Source organism: Myotis nattereri (assembly GCF_964212035.1).
Source record: "Myotis nattereri genome assembly, chromosome: 17".
NCBI classification, from domain to species: Eukaryota; Metazoa; Chordata; class Mammalia; order Chiroptera; family Vespertilionidae; genus Myotis; species Myotis nattereri.
The window spans coordinates 21,877,673-21,891,287 of NC_138092.1; the positions used below are offsets into that span (position 1 = coordinate 21,877,673).

General features: G+C 37.9%; 1 protein-coding gene across 1 annotated transcript in view; it reads right to left on the reverse strand.

Annotated features, from left to right (window-relative positions):
- Positions 1–1,497: 1,497 nt before the first annotated feature.
- TRPS1 (transcriptional repressor GATA binding 1) overlaps positions 1,498–13,615 on the reverse strand; it is a gene marked incomplete at its 5' end in the record, with an annotated part of 184,514 nt that continues 172,396 nt past the window's right edge. Inside the window, 2 exons of the mRNA XM_081111452.1 lie at positions 1,498–4,378; positions 7,349–7,471. Of these exons, the coding sequence (XP_080967578.1) occupies positions 3,317–4,378; positions 7,349–7,471 (1,185 nt within the window). The 3' untranslated portion in view covers positions 1,498–3,316. The remainder of the gene's footprint in view (positions 4,379–7,348; positions 7,472–13,615) is intronic.

Consider the following 13,615-nt stretch of genomic DNA (forward strand, 5'->3'; position numbering starts at 1 on the left):
ATGTATGAGCTGGTCCTGGCCTAAAGTCGAATATAGACTAGGGATTTTAAGAGACTTACGGTGTTTAAATGGCATACAACTTTAGCTGGCATATAGTTTTCATCAGAGTTTGGGAAGCTTTTTCCAAGAGGGGAAGATTCTTAAATCTTCTTGAAAGTCCTCAAAAGAAATTAAGTACCTAAACAGCTCATTGAAAAATCACAACTCAAGACAAAATGACATCTTAAAACCAAATAAAGTAAAAAATAACAACCAATCATTTTTGTAATCTATTTTGAAAGATGGAAGAAAGGCTCTCATTAATAAAAAAATAAGGGGTATTTTAGTGTCATGATAGATTTCCATTTTTTCAGAAAAGGTCAACCTCTTCTCCTTCAAAATATGAAACAACAAAAACAAAAATGAAAAAAATCAAGAATAAAGAAATAAGATCTAGCATGTCAATGCTATCCAAGAATATTCTACCAAAAGTGGATTGACTATAAATAGTCCAAGAATAGTGATATGTATTTTCCAATGCTAAACATTACTACCAACCTGTCTGAGGAAAAAGAAAATCACATGAAAATAAAAAGACATAAGATGCCAAAAGTGAACAACCTATTTGTGTCTGACACTGAAGAAACTGCTGATGGAGTCGTTTTACCCCAACAGTCATACCTGTATAACTGTCCAACTTAACCAAACTTCTGGTGTTCTGCTGATTTGAGCAGTCCACATATAATGTTGCTTGAGGTTTGCCAGAGTGCACTCGGTTACCAGTCTTTCCTTTAAGAAAACTAAATGCGGTGTTATTGTTTGGGAAATCTCTTTTTTAGGTCTTTGCTTGCCACCTCCCAAGTCTGCCTGTACAACTGAGATGCATTCATTAAATTCCTAAGAAAGATAAATTACATCCTTTGGATGTCAAAGCTCCTCATTCCATTTCTTGATTTCAGTTTATGTGAATATTAGAGCTACGCAATAGGTGAGATCAGAATGGAGCCCTTTAAAAATGAAACTGAAGCAGAAGGCTTAGTCCTGATTTCGTTCTTTCTTTCTGTGTCTCTCTCTGTCTCTCTTTACATGAAAACGAAAATGCAAGAATGGAAATGACAACACAACATCAGAAAGACATGTTTAACTTCATTCACTACAACAGTCACGAACTGGTTGAACTCAGCCTGCCATCCAACTCTAAAAACTGAAGACCTGGCACTGAGAAAAAGAAACAAAACCCAAAACAAAACAGAACAAAACAATACAAAGCAACTGCGAATTAATGTAAAAAACGGAGTGCAAATGCGACTACAAGAATGCAATAAAAACATCAGTGCTGCAGGTTCCAGCAGCACTCATCAAAATAATTTCTGAAATGTTTCATCTGAAACATAGACAAAGCAATAAAAAGAGGATATATGTTTATCATTTTAAGCATAACAATGTGAGTTAAGAGCTTAAAAATTAAAAAAAAAAAGTACTTGGAATGAATAGTGCTACCCTTTTTTTTTTCTAAGTAGGCATAAAAATATTTTCATTTCCTTCTTGTTTTCCATACCATTATATCAAGAACTTTCATTTGTTTCATGTTACCGTTTACAATTTTAATGCGCACGCACATACACACACACACACACACACACACAAAAAGATATCTACCGCAATAGAAATAGTTGCTTCATTACCTTGTTTGCTACATTTGCAAATGTAAACAGCTAGGCAGAGCCAGAACTGACTCTAATGCATGATGGAATATCTTTGTTGCATACGTACACTGTAGAAAATAATTATTCAATATGTCAGGCACCATTATTTGAAATGTAATACATTAATATTTACTAGAAAAATAAGTTTTTTTTTCCTATTTGTTCTCCCAACTTCTTTAATGAAATAAGTTAATCTGACAGTGCATCCAGTAGCTTGTAATATCTTCTACATCTCTGTGGCAAAAAATAAACTACTGGTTGGGACAATATAATGCAAATTATTAAAGTCAGTCCTTGTACATACATCCTTGTAGCAAGCATTGAGGCTCGACTAACAGCACCTTTAACCAATTATTTAATGTTCAGTTATTTAGCCCTATTTCCCTGAGCAGTTATGCTGAGGAGCTTTCCCTTCATGGATAGTTTTACAAAGCCTTAAGTATTAAAAGAAATATGAAGACATACTTCTAAGAATCCTATCCTATTTAATGCTACTTAACTAAACCTGTATAAATCTAATGAAGGAATTGATTGGTACACACACCGTCAGTCTGTGGTAACGTGACCTTAGACACTGCCTGACCACAAAGTTTGGAAATTATATTTAACCAAAAGAAAATAAATAAATACAGCAGGTTACCTTGTGGAGAAATACCATGTGTTCTAAACGAATTAAGCCCATGGTCTAAACTTTTGTATCCATCTAGTCTTTTGAAGTGAGGGGATCCCTTTAGTTATCATGTGCCAAGTGAGATTAGTGACCAAGAGGCGGCTTCAAAAAACAAATCCACACTGGTTCATCGCGTATAAGAAAGAAATATCTGGCTACAATGAAAATTACTACGTAAGCACTGAGGACATTGGTTTTAAAAATGCATATATATTTGGACAAAATGAACCTAAATGGCAAACAAAAGGACTACTTTCAAAAGGCGTATTCGAACATCTAAAGGACAAAAATATCAAGAGAGGGTGTGCATGTGTATGTACAGGCAGGGCTGGCCAAAAGCATCGTGCCATCGGCTGTCACATTCTTGCCAATCTCTCACCAAGCCTCACCGCAGCTCACATTTCTAGGTCTAATTCTGAAACATGGTCAATGAGAGGAGACTGATCTAAGAGGGCGCCATTTTCCTTTCACAGCCCCGGAGATTAGATTTTTTTCCTCCTCCGCCTAGGATTTCATGATACTTCTAAATTTAGGCAACGTTTTATGGGTTTTTGAATACATGGGCCAATGGCCAGCCCAACACTGCTTTAGACTCATGGTATGTAAACCCTTTCAAATTCCAGACAGCTCTGATCTCTTTCTTTACAAATCTAATAATTATAGTCTGGTGGTACTTCTTATGGATCATTGCCACAGTACACATTCACCAAGATGATTTTGACCTACGAGGTTTGTGACTATTTACCATCTTCCTTTCTTTTTTCTCACTGACCATTAGTCTCACTTTTTAATCTTGGTAACCTACTCATCAAAAGAAAGAATCATAAGAGAAGGGAATTTCATGTTGGATAAGGCAGGCTCTATGAAGTATTTTTTTAATAGGTCTTCATAAGACATTACAAGCTATTGAATTCCCATCAAGAAAACCTATTTCTATTTAATTGTGCTAAGTGCTAAGGTTTTACTCTTTAGGTTTTCCATTTTTTTCTGCTTGTGCATTGTTCCTATGCAGGCCTCTCTGGATATGAGTTGTGAAGTCATATTTGTCCGTGCAAAGATGCTGGCATATGCTGCACTGGAATGGTCCACTGTCACCATGGCAACTCATATGCAAAGCATACATCACGTCATCCAGAAAGACAATGCCGCAGTGCACACATTTTGTTGAAAGTTCATCTTGAGTACTTCTATCAACTTTCTCTGTTTTTACTACATTCAAGGGACCTTCATTTTTTACACTTGACGGTGCCTTCGTTTTCTCCTTGGAGGCACCGTTTGCAGTCGGCCCAGGTCTGGAATGCTTGATCGCCAAATCTAGAGGAATGTCATTGTCTGATCCAACAGTTGAAAAATGAGGAGGCAGATTGAAGGTGGGATAAGGCACATAGTTTTGGCAAGGATTTGGTAGGCCAGGCACATGACTCAAGTAGTGCGGGTTCCCAGGAACGGAGAGCTTATATTTACTCCAGAACCGCAGCCAATCAGCTTCACTCTGGAAGTCATTATGTACAAAGGGGAGTCCAAAAAGGGGGTACTGGTACTTTTCGATGGGGCTGCCTGGTGGTGAGTAATTTGGGTGTTTTGCAGGTCTCATGTACTTTTCTATGGGGCTGCCTCTCTCAGAACTTCCTTTCCCTTCCGATACAGATGAACTATTTCCTGGGTCTCCAGTACTTTCCTGAGGGCTTTTTATCTGAATGTGCAAAGGTTGCATCCTTTTGTGAATATCCAGAGATGGGCTGACCAGGACTGGCTGCTGAGCAGAATGGCTTTTAGTCAATGAACTCTGGGCTTCATATTTACTCAGGCTCGGGAGTGGAATTTCTCTCTGGTGACTTTCCGTTAAATGATCTTCTGACCTCCTCTCTAAGGGGCTTCCGTTGACTTGCTCCTCACTGCCACCCCTCTGCTGTTTGTTGAGCTGCTCAGCCTGAAGTGCCTCTGGGTTAAGGCGCTTTCTTGTTCTTCTCCTAATAATCTGCTCACCGTTGTTTTGTTTAATGATGTTTAAAGGCCTGGGAGTCTGCAGAGAACGAACACACAATACATAAAAGGAAAACATAAAAAAAAAAAAAACACCACCATTAAAATGCATTAACAATTCCTCACAAATAGAAACCATGCTTAAGTTCAAAGCAAGGATAGGCTTTATGTTATAGATTTACTAAATCTCCTCCTTTTGCCCTAAGCAGGACCACAGGAAGAAACCAAAGTGCCTTTTTTTAAGCCTAATTAAATCATGCCCATCTTTGCAGGGAGGAATGAAAACTTTCATCTACTTAAAAACAGCTTTCCAAACTCAATGGATTTTGGAATTGCATCACTGAGTGATAAAACCATGTAGAAAGTTACTTGAAGAAATGTGATTTTTCTGAACTCTTTCTCAACTTTTGAGTCACGCACTAAGATGTCAACATCATAACATGGGCGATAGGTTTTGATAAAAATTGTGGAAAAATTATGCATTGCCACAGTCTGAATTGTGTCCTCCCCCAAATTCATGTGTTGAATCTCAAACCACTAATGTGACTGCATCTGGAAAGTGTATGATCTTTAGGAGTTAAATACGGTAAGTGAGGACACTGTTAGAAAGTGGCTTTCTGCAAGCCAGGAGAGGCGCTCTCACCACAACCCCCATGCAGCGCTTGGGTCTGACTCCCAACCTCCAGAACTGTGGGAAAATATATTTGTTGCTTAAGTCACCCTATCTGTGGTGTTTTGTTATGGCAGCCAGAGCTGACTACTATATACATTCTTCTAAATAACTGCAAATGTGAATGTAAAATATTAAATATCAGAGCACACAAAACATCAAACTGATAGAATCACGAGGAAGGGTATCGGGTAATCAGAACCATATCAGTGGGAGTTCTTTTTTTTTAACCTCTCACTTGTATTTCTGTTCTTTTAATAATATTTTATATGCAGTAGGGAAGACTGTACTTATTACAGGTGAAGCATTTGTTTTGTGTTGAAAATCTGAATTCATTTGTAGCCTTGGTTCAAATATCCAATCTCTCATTCTGACTCCACTACTCTGTACTTAAATTGAACGCTGAATTTTAGGAGCTTGAGTATTTTATTTGGCTTAAGCATTATATGATTGTTATTTATGCATATGTGCAACAGGTATTTATATTTATGACTAAAATCCACAGATAAGATTATAATAACTTGTAGTAAGAGCTCTAACTTTGATTAATAAAAATAATAAATTTAATAAATTAATGCATATTTACAGATTAAAAATTTAGATGAACCTTTAATAGGCTAAAATCTGATTTTTCCAAAAGCTTACTGAAAACAGGAACTAATTCCACATAAAATACAAATCTATACAATAAGCAATTTGTGAATTATTCCTAGAAAAGATGAATCTTAATGCAAAATAGTACCTTTTATACATTAAACAAAACATAAATATAAATCCTTTATGGAATATTTCTAGTGTTGTGAAGGTATTTTGAAGGGAAGATAATATACTTGTTACTGACAATTCAATTACTGGTTTCAGAATGAATATGACACATCCCTTAGATATGCCATGTTCACTGATTTTGTTCAGAATTTCATATTTGTGTTATGAAAATATGCAGCATTTAATCTATGTTTTATAAAGAATCCTGAAATTTGCACTGATACCTTTTTTTAAACTTTCATTAAATGTGAGCATCACCTTTATGTACTTAAATTCATGATTTAAAAAAACTCAAAACTAAAAACATCTCATCTCTGGAGAGATATTAAAATAACTGTAAAAGGAAGAATTTAGTTTATATCACAGTTGTTAAATTATCATAAGCTGGAAGGCAGTGGCTTAATTAATTCCTGGCCTATGATTGGCCAGAGTTCAATGAAAATCATTAATGTCAGTACTCATTATATGGAAGCTTATTGCTGTGCTTAAATGGCGAAGGTTAAAAGAAAAGTAAGGTGGTATGGTGGTGGGAAAAAGTCCTTCTCTTAGCTTAAGGTTTTTACTTACAGTTTACCACCAATTAGTATTGTTGGCAGCATCCATTTTTTAAAGAGTGCTTCCAGTGGCCCCTTTATGAGGACGTGTTGTCTAAAATTGTATTCCCTGTTGCTGTAACCTATTCATTGGCTGTGCTAAGAGCCACAGTGAAATGCCAAACACAGAGAAATAGACTTCGGTTCATTAAACAGAGAATTCAGATTTTTAGAGGCAGCTCTTGTCAGCAGATAAACTTTCTAAGCTAAAGCAAAAAAATCCTTCGGGAAGTCAAATGCATATACAGATGGGGGAATTTGTAAGTTTAAATTTTATTATAGGATCCTAAAATTTGGGAAGAAATTACTGGAAGTACTCCAGTGAGCCACAGATAGAAGCCACTGAGAGCTGAAAACACAAAGCACCGTTTATTTGCACCTTACTCTACTCTGATGTGTGCTCTTTGGGCCCCGCAGATACCTCATTAAATATGCATTAAATGGACTGCAGAGATTCACCTGGTATCTTCGGGTTCTAGTTCAGAGCCGCTCTTCTCAATGTGCCCAACCTCCAGCCCCCAAAGCAGCCAAGATGACACTTGCAAATTCCAAAGGTAAGCTGGAAAATAAGCATTCTTTCCCTGCACTCTTTTATGCTGGCCCTGGGAGCGTCCTCTTTAAAAAAGTAACTTGTCATGTGTTTTTGAACTTTTAAGAAGGTTGTCTTTCTACCTAACTTAAGTTCACCAAATACTGATAGCCATTAATTTAAGCACCTGTTAGGTGAAATTCCAAGAAATCAATCCTTCCCCCCACCCCCGTTTTTTTATATCAAAAGAAGCATAAGGTATTACTAACATCTCAAACATATCTCCCCAGAACATCTAAGGCCATTTCGCCATAAATCACAAGTGCATTCCAAGGGACTGTATTAAACTGCGGGGGGCGGGGGAGGGGAAATGCCAGCCAGGGAATGGTCCTCATCACACCACAGACCAGGCTGCTTTCTGAAGCTTTTCCTGACAGTCTAATAAGTCCTTACCGAGTGAAGCTTCTGGTAGAGGCCACACGCGTTGCATACATATCCGCCATTTGCATTCTTTCGCCAGAGAGAGGTCTTTGTGGTCAAGCAATTGGCACAGAAAACACCCGAGCCTCTACGCCTCTGAAACGGGGAAAAAAAACACAAGGTCAGAGGTGAGTCACATGATCACTGGAGTTAGACCAAATCAACCCAGGAGTTTTGTCTTCAGACTAGCAACAATGACAGTATAAAACCACACTGCCCATAATGAGGTCAGGTTCAATTGTGTTTAATAGGCACCACTGATTTTCATTATAATTAACCCTACAATGATGGATGAGGTGTGTTCAACACCAAAGGCTTTTCACAGAAACAGCTTTAACTTTTTGAACTTTGGGTTTTGTGCCATTAATGATGGCTCCTAGAGGCTGAACCTGAAAATATACCTTTGAAAAAAAAAGTGTCACAACAAAAAGTCAAAAGACAGAACATGGCAAGATGTTTGATATACTTTGGGAAAGGAGGAGCCCATGCCAGCTGAGCTTTAAAATCCGATCAATCTTGGAATAAATGCACCATGTCAATTATTTAAAATCATACCCGGCCGGTATCTTTCTCTGTGTCACTCATGTAACATGCGTTTAAGAGAATATAAGACATTCAATTCAGGTCTTCGGTGTGTAATGGTAAAGTCTGAAAGAGAACACCCTCTATTTCCCAAAGCCGAGAGAACCAGTAGAAACGTCAGGCGGCTAGAAGGACAGTATTACTCATGAGGACCCCAATTGGGTACCTGCTTAAGCCAGACAACATAGTCCCATCAATGGCTATATAATTCTTTTTTTTGACCCAGACTTGGAAATCACAAGCATTTCCGAACACAAATTGATGTTAGTGGGCTGAAGTCTGTAATCACCAGATTCAGAAATAATCTAAGGATACTTAAAAGTAGATAATTAGTATTGATTGTTCCATTCTTGCTATCAAGTAATGATCCCATTAAATGTCCCACTGAAACAAAAGTCAGGCTGTGTTTGTAGGCACAAATACTAATAGGCAGGAAATGGAATTCTTTCGCTGCAAAAAATGGACAGCCTGCCTTGCAGCTCGGCTCTCCTGTCTCTAGGAAGCAAAGCCTTTAATGATAAAATATGCACGGTAGATAAGGAGTGGAAAAAGTCTTGCTGCAACCCAATTTTTTTATAAATTTAAAATTAAGAGCAGTGTAAGTCAAAATTTCAGGGATTCATAAAATTTAGGCAATTTATTTAACTTGAGTCCATACTGTAGACGAATGGTATCTCTGCCAAGAAAATACAATGGTTATAATTGTACTCTGATACATTTCAAATGGAAAGCTTTCTGCAGACATAATTTTGGCTTCAAGACTGGAACACTTTCTTGGCATTGAAAGGGCATTTGATTCATCGGGTGTTTCACAATGTATCACTAAAAAGACCTGGTGAGCAGCCAGTTCCCTATAGGGTAATTTTTCCATCCAGATGCAAGTGCTATCAGAGGCCCTCGTCAGCTAAACTAATTATGATCTTGCAATTGCTGATGCCTGCTCACTCTACCATTCGACATCCTCCATTAATCATCAATACAAGGAAAATGAATGAAACGTAAAGAAATGAGGGCCGGTAAGCTGCGCAGCTATAAAAATCTGAAATGAGAGCAATAATTTAACAAGATTGGGGAATGTTTTTAGTGAGCACAAAGTCAGGCTAACAATTGCCCTTTTCAACCAAGAACACGATTTCATTAGTGTAGCAGGTTGTGCTACTTTAGGTGATGTAATAAAAGCTAGATTTTTCACAAAGATAATCTCTGTCTCCCCTTTCCCTTCCCTCCCCAAGTGGGGACCAGGAATGTATTGCAAGTTTCTAAATCCCAGTAAGAGCCACAGCAAACACTAGGTGTCAGTCCACTAGTCCAGTAGTGACCTACTGTAAAAGTAGAGACTGCTGCCTCCTGGAAAAAAAAAATCAATGAACTACTAGAGGTTGTATTTATTAAACACTCTGGGACCCCCTTTATCCGAAGTAACTTGGGGAGCCTCGTTAGGTCATAATTGTGACATTTCCCTGGGGCCATGTTGTCTTTTTCCTAGATCTAAACACTAACATGTTTGGCAAATAAAACACCAACTTGAGTCACATAAAGGCGATGTAAATGTCCATTTGGAAACTAAACCACATATATGGCAGAGGCTCAAATTTGAATGTGTAACCAACCATTCACTCCAGCCTGCTTTTCTTTCCTTCTGCCCTGGGTGCTTGACACAGCTTGCCAAAGTGGGTGTAATCCTGGTTTCAGAAAGCATTTCAATCCTTGCCCAATTTTGTGCTTAATTCTCTTGCAAAGAAAATGCCCTTCATTAGGTAGAGAGAAAATCCTGAAATTATAGCCCTGGTTTCCACAGGCATAGGTTGCTTTAAAGAGCACTTATGCTCCAATAAAGGCTGGTATGTTTTAGGTAAACCATATATCTTAATGTAAATACTCCAGGGGAACTCTGGATTCACTTTCTCAGTGTCAGTGTGGCCGGGAGGTTGGTCATCAGATTTAGGAGTCAGACTACTTGTATTCAAGACATGCTTCTGCATTTTGCTGGGTGCAACTTTGGGCAAGTTACTTAATCTCGCAATGCTTAAAAGTATGAACTGCTGAGAATATTAACATGGGCTAATGGATGCAATGAAAGCAGTGCCAGGGATGTAGTAAATGCTCAGTAAGTTAGCCATTCGTCAAGGGGATCCAACTGTATTTCTTTGGTGAGAGAAAAACATTTTGTTAGTTTGGCTTTATCTCCTGGTTCTACTTATTAAACATTTTATATATGCCTAGGACATATAGTTGGATATTATCAAGTATATTTCATTTGTGTCAATTTTATCACATCTGAGAATGGAAAGTTGAGTCAGAGTGAAATATCTAGGTGTTCACACCTAGAATTCGATAGGAGCGTGCTTGTGTGGGGGTAGAGAGTGGGAGGTAGGTGAGAAACGTTTCACCCATTAAGTTACCGCCCATCTAAACAAATTTATCACTTTGGTAGGCACTGCGAGCAGCAGAGAAGGGGGGAGACGTGAATAATGCCCTCAGCTGTGACCACAGGATCATAAAACTTGGTGCTTACTCTCCTGAGGCAGAGGGAAAGCTGCACTCGTACAGATCACAGACTGTGCCACATCTCTCTACACTGCAGCAGAGATGAGAGCCCTGACTAGGTCGCACTGTGTAGTATAACCTGGCTGCACACAGGAAGGCATTTCTTTCGAAGTTACCAACATCCTTAGTCCAGTCGAGCGCAGAGAAGCAGTCGGTTGGCAAGGAAGGCAGGACAGAAGTTTCTCTGCCCTGCTTCTTAAAACTAAGCCTGACCTTGTTACGGCACTGAGGACCTTATTCCATTCATAGATTATCATGCAGGACAGAGCTTTGAAATATTTCGTCATTCTCCTTTCCTACATCCCACACTTATTTTTGAGAAATCATGTCTCCTAACAGTCATCACATACTCTAGTTAGTACCTAGGACAGTGCTCTGTCTCGTGCAGTTAAACACTAAGGAAGTTGAAGATAATCTCTCCAGGTGTTATTTTTATCATTAGCAGATACTCCTCTATTTTGGAGGGGGGAGTTTAAAAAAGTAATATCCCTTTTAAATGGAGCCCCTTCATATGGCTAAATCTATGTCCAGGAGGGCAGAGATGGCTAATGATGTAGGAAAAAAAAATCAAGAGGATCACTTTTCCAATACTACATCCCACACTTATTTTTGAGAAACAGGTGATGCGGGTACTTTCTAGGTCCCAAGGATACCAGGTCAGGTACAAAGAAGCTCCAACTCTCCCTTGTAAACATCATTCTAGCCTCACATTGCTGATGGTTCTATGTGTGCATGTTTAAATACTAGTACAAGTGCTTTTCCTGTTCCTACAAGCTGGTTTAAGAGTCATTAATAATTTGTAAAGCCATGACCTTGTGGTGGAGGGAGGTGAATCCCATCATCAGGCTAGAAACACTTCTGGGAGAGGACATGATGGGAGTAAGTAGCTGAGGCACACCTGAGAGGCACGCTTCGCCCGGTGCGTACTCTCCTGAGGCAGAGGGAAAGCTGCACCCGTCCGGATCCAAAGCAACATGAACTCACCGCGTCCCCTGCCTCTGGCCTTCTCTAATGTACCATGTGGGGTCCACAAGGGTGAGGGAAGGTTGGCTGAAAACCCAAATCTATATGAAAGTCCCCTCAACTGAAGACTTCTACAGAGAAAAATTCCAGAATCAACAATTCGAGAAACTTTTTTTTTTTTTTTCAATTTGAAGTTTTAATAGCGTGTCTACTAACTGTTAGGTCATGTTTTTGTTGCCTCCATGTTGTTTCTGTTGGCTGGTTAAATTTCCCGCGTGGAAAGGAAGGACGGTGGTAGGAGCAGTTAATGGTAAGGGATTTGGGAGCCAGTCCAGTGTTGGGCCTAGCAAGTGCTTTTCAGTGACCATTACTGAGAATTCTTCGGATCACTTGTTTCCCTTCTACATTTCAGATGTGTTATGACTGCAATACTGGTTTTTACAACAGCAATAGGTGATGAATTTGGACAATCACCCATGCCAGGATTTGAAATAGAGAATGATGGGCACACCCATCTTTTATTATAAATACACTTTAAATCCAACATAATTTATTTCCCTGCTGTGGAGTGCACCAAGGAGTATAATGACTAAATAACTATTCTAAAACATTTAGTCTTTAGGTGCACAGCTAACCACTGTATGGTATCACTACTGTTAGATTTTTTTTTTTCTCAAAGCTTCTGACTCGAGTTTTCTATTCGGGAACTCAAATTACTCATTCATGTGTCACTCTGGGTTGAGCCTTGGCACATGTGCTGGTAAAGCCAGGCATGACTTCAGCCAAAAAAAAAAAAGGAAAAAATTAAGTATTAAAAATTAGGTTCAGCTGTTTTTATTGCTTATTTTGCTATTTGAAGATCAGTCAGAAACAAACATTTTAAGGTTTTCAAATTTCATTATTAACAAAAAACTGATTTATTTTTATTAATAAACAGTAAATTTGATTATTCATTCAAGTGGCTTAACATTTAGAGCCATGAATGTTCATCTCCAAAATATTAAACGTCTCCATTGGCAAAAGAATTTTGCAGAAATGATCCCTTAAAATAATTTTCTATGAGTAGGAACCATACTGAAACCATGTAATCATATAACAAGCCTTGATAGGCAGATTATTTACTCACATTTTTATGGTTTTATATCTTAGCTGTTTAAAATTGAGTCAGTCTGAAATTTGATATGTATGCTGTTAATCTGGATGTACATCAACTATTTTAACTCTTTCAATAGCCTCTGTGTTTGATTGTATCAAGAATGCTTTGTGAACTTCATTTTACAGATAGAATTGTAGGAATGATAGAATCTTCAGGAATAATTCTGCAGTTAATAAAATAACAGCAGTAATTCAGTTCAGTTCTGGGAATAGTTACTGGATGTCCACCATGTGCCTGGCACTGTGCTAGAAGTTGGGGTTACAGTGATGTATACTACAGACAAGGTCTGTTCTCAGAGTTTCCAATAGAATCAGCTAAAAAAACTAAGTGTGAAGTTAACATGATATAAACTGAGATTGTTCACTAAGATTGACAGTTTAATTCATGTAAATTATATGGAAACTTTTCTAAAGACACCAAAGTATTTCCCATGAATAAATCTCATATAAAGGCCGAATGTTTTATCTAATAATCAAAAGGCTCACTCTCTGTGCTTCTTTATAAGTATGGGAAATAAGCGAATTATTTTGGAAACAAGTTGACACTTGCTTAGCCCCATCAGTACTAATGTCCTGTCAATAATATTGCTTTGTTAACCACCAAAAGTGTTGATATAGTTAAATAATGTGTTAATTACTATCATGTATATAGTAACCATCCAGTAACTATTGAATAAATGATGAATATTATTTTAGTCATTATCACTACTATTCACCACTAAAAAAACAGAGAAGGCTATATCCATCTCCCAGTTCTCCCAATATATAGTTAATCAGCTATTGACTACATATCAGTAGACCCTAAAGAATACTTAGAAAGTAGCATTAAAAACAAAAATAGATGGTGGCTTGAAATGAACACCTTTAAATTAATAGAATTTTAGACTGGCCAATATTTTAGCAAGATTTAGGGGAAGAACTCTGCCAGCAGAAAACAATAGTTTCCAATATCTTGGCTGGCTTTTGTTCTAAATAAGATTGTGAAGAATCCAT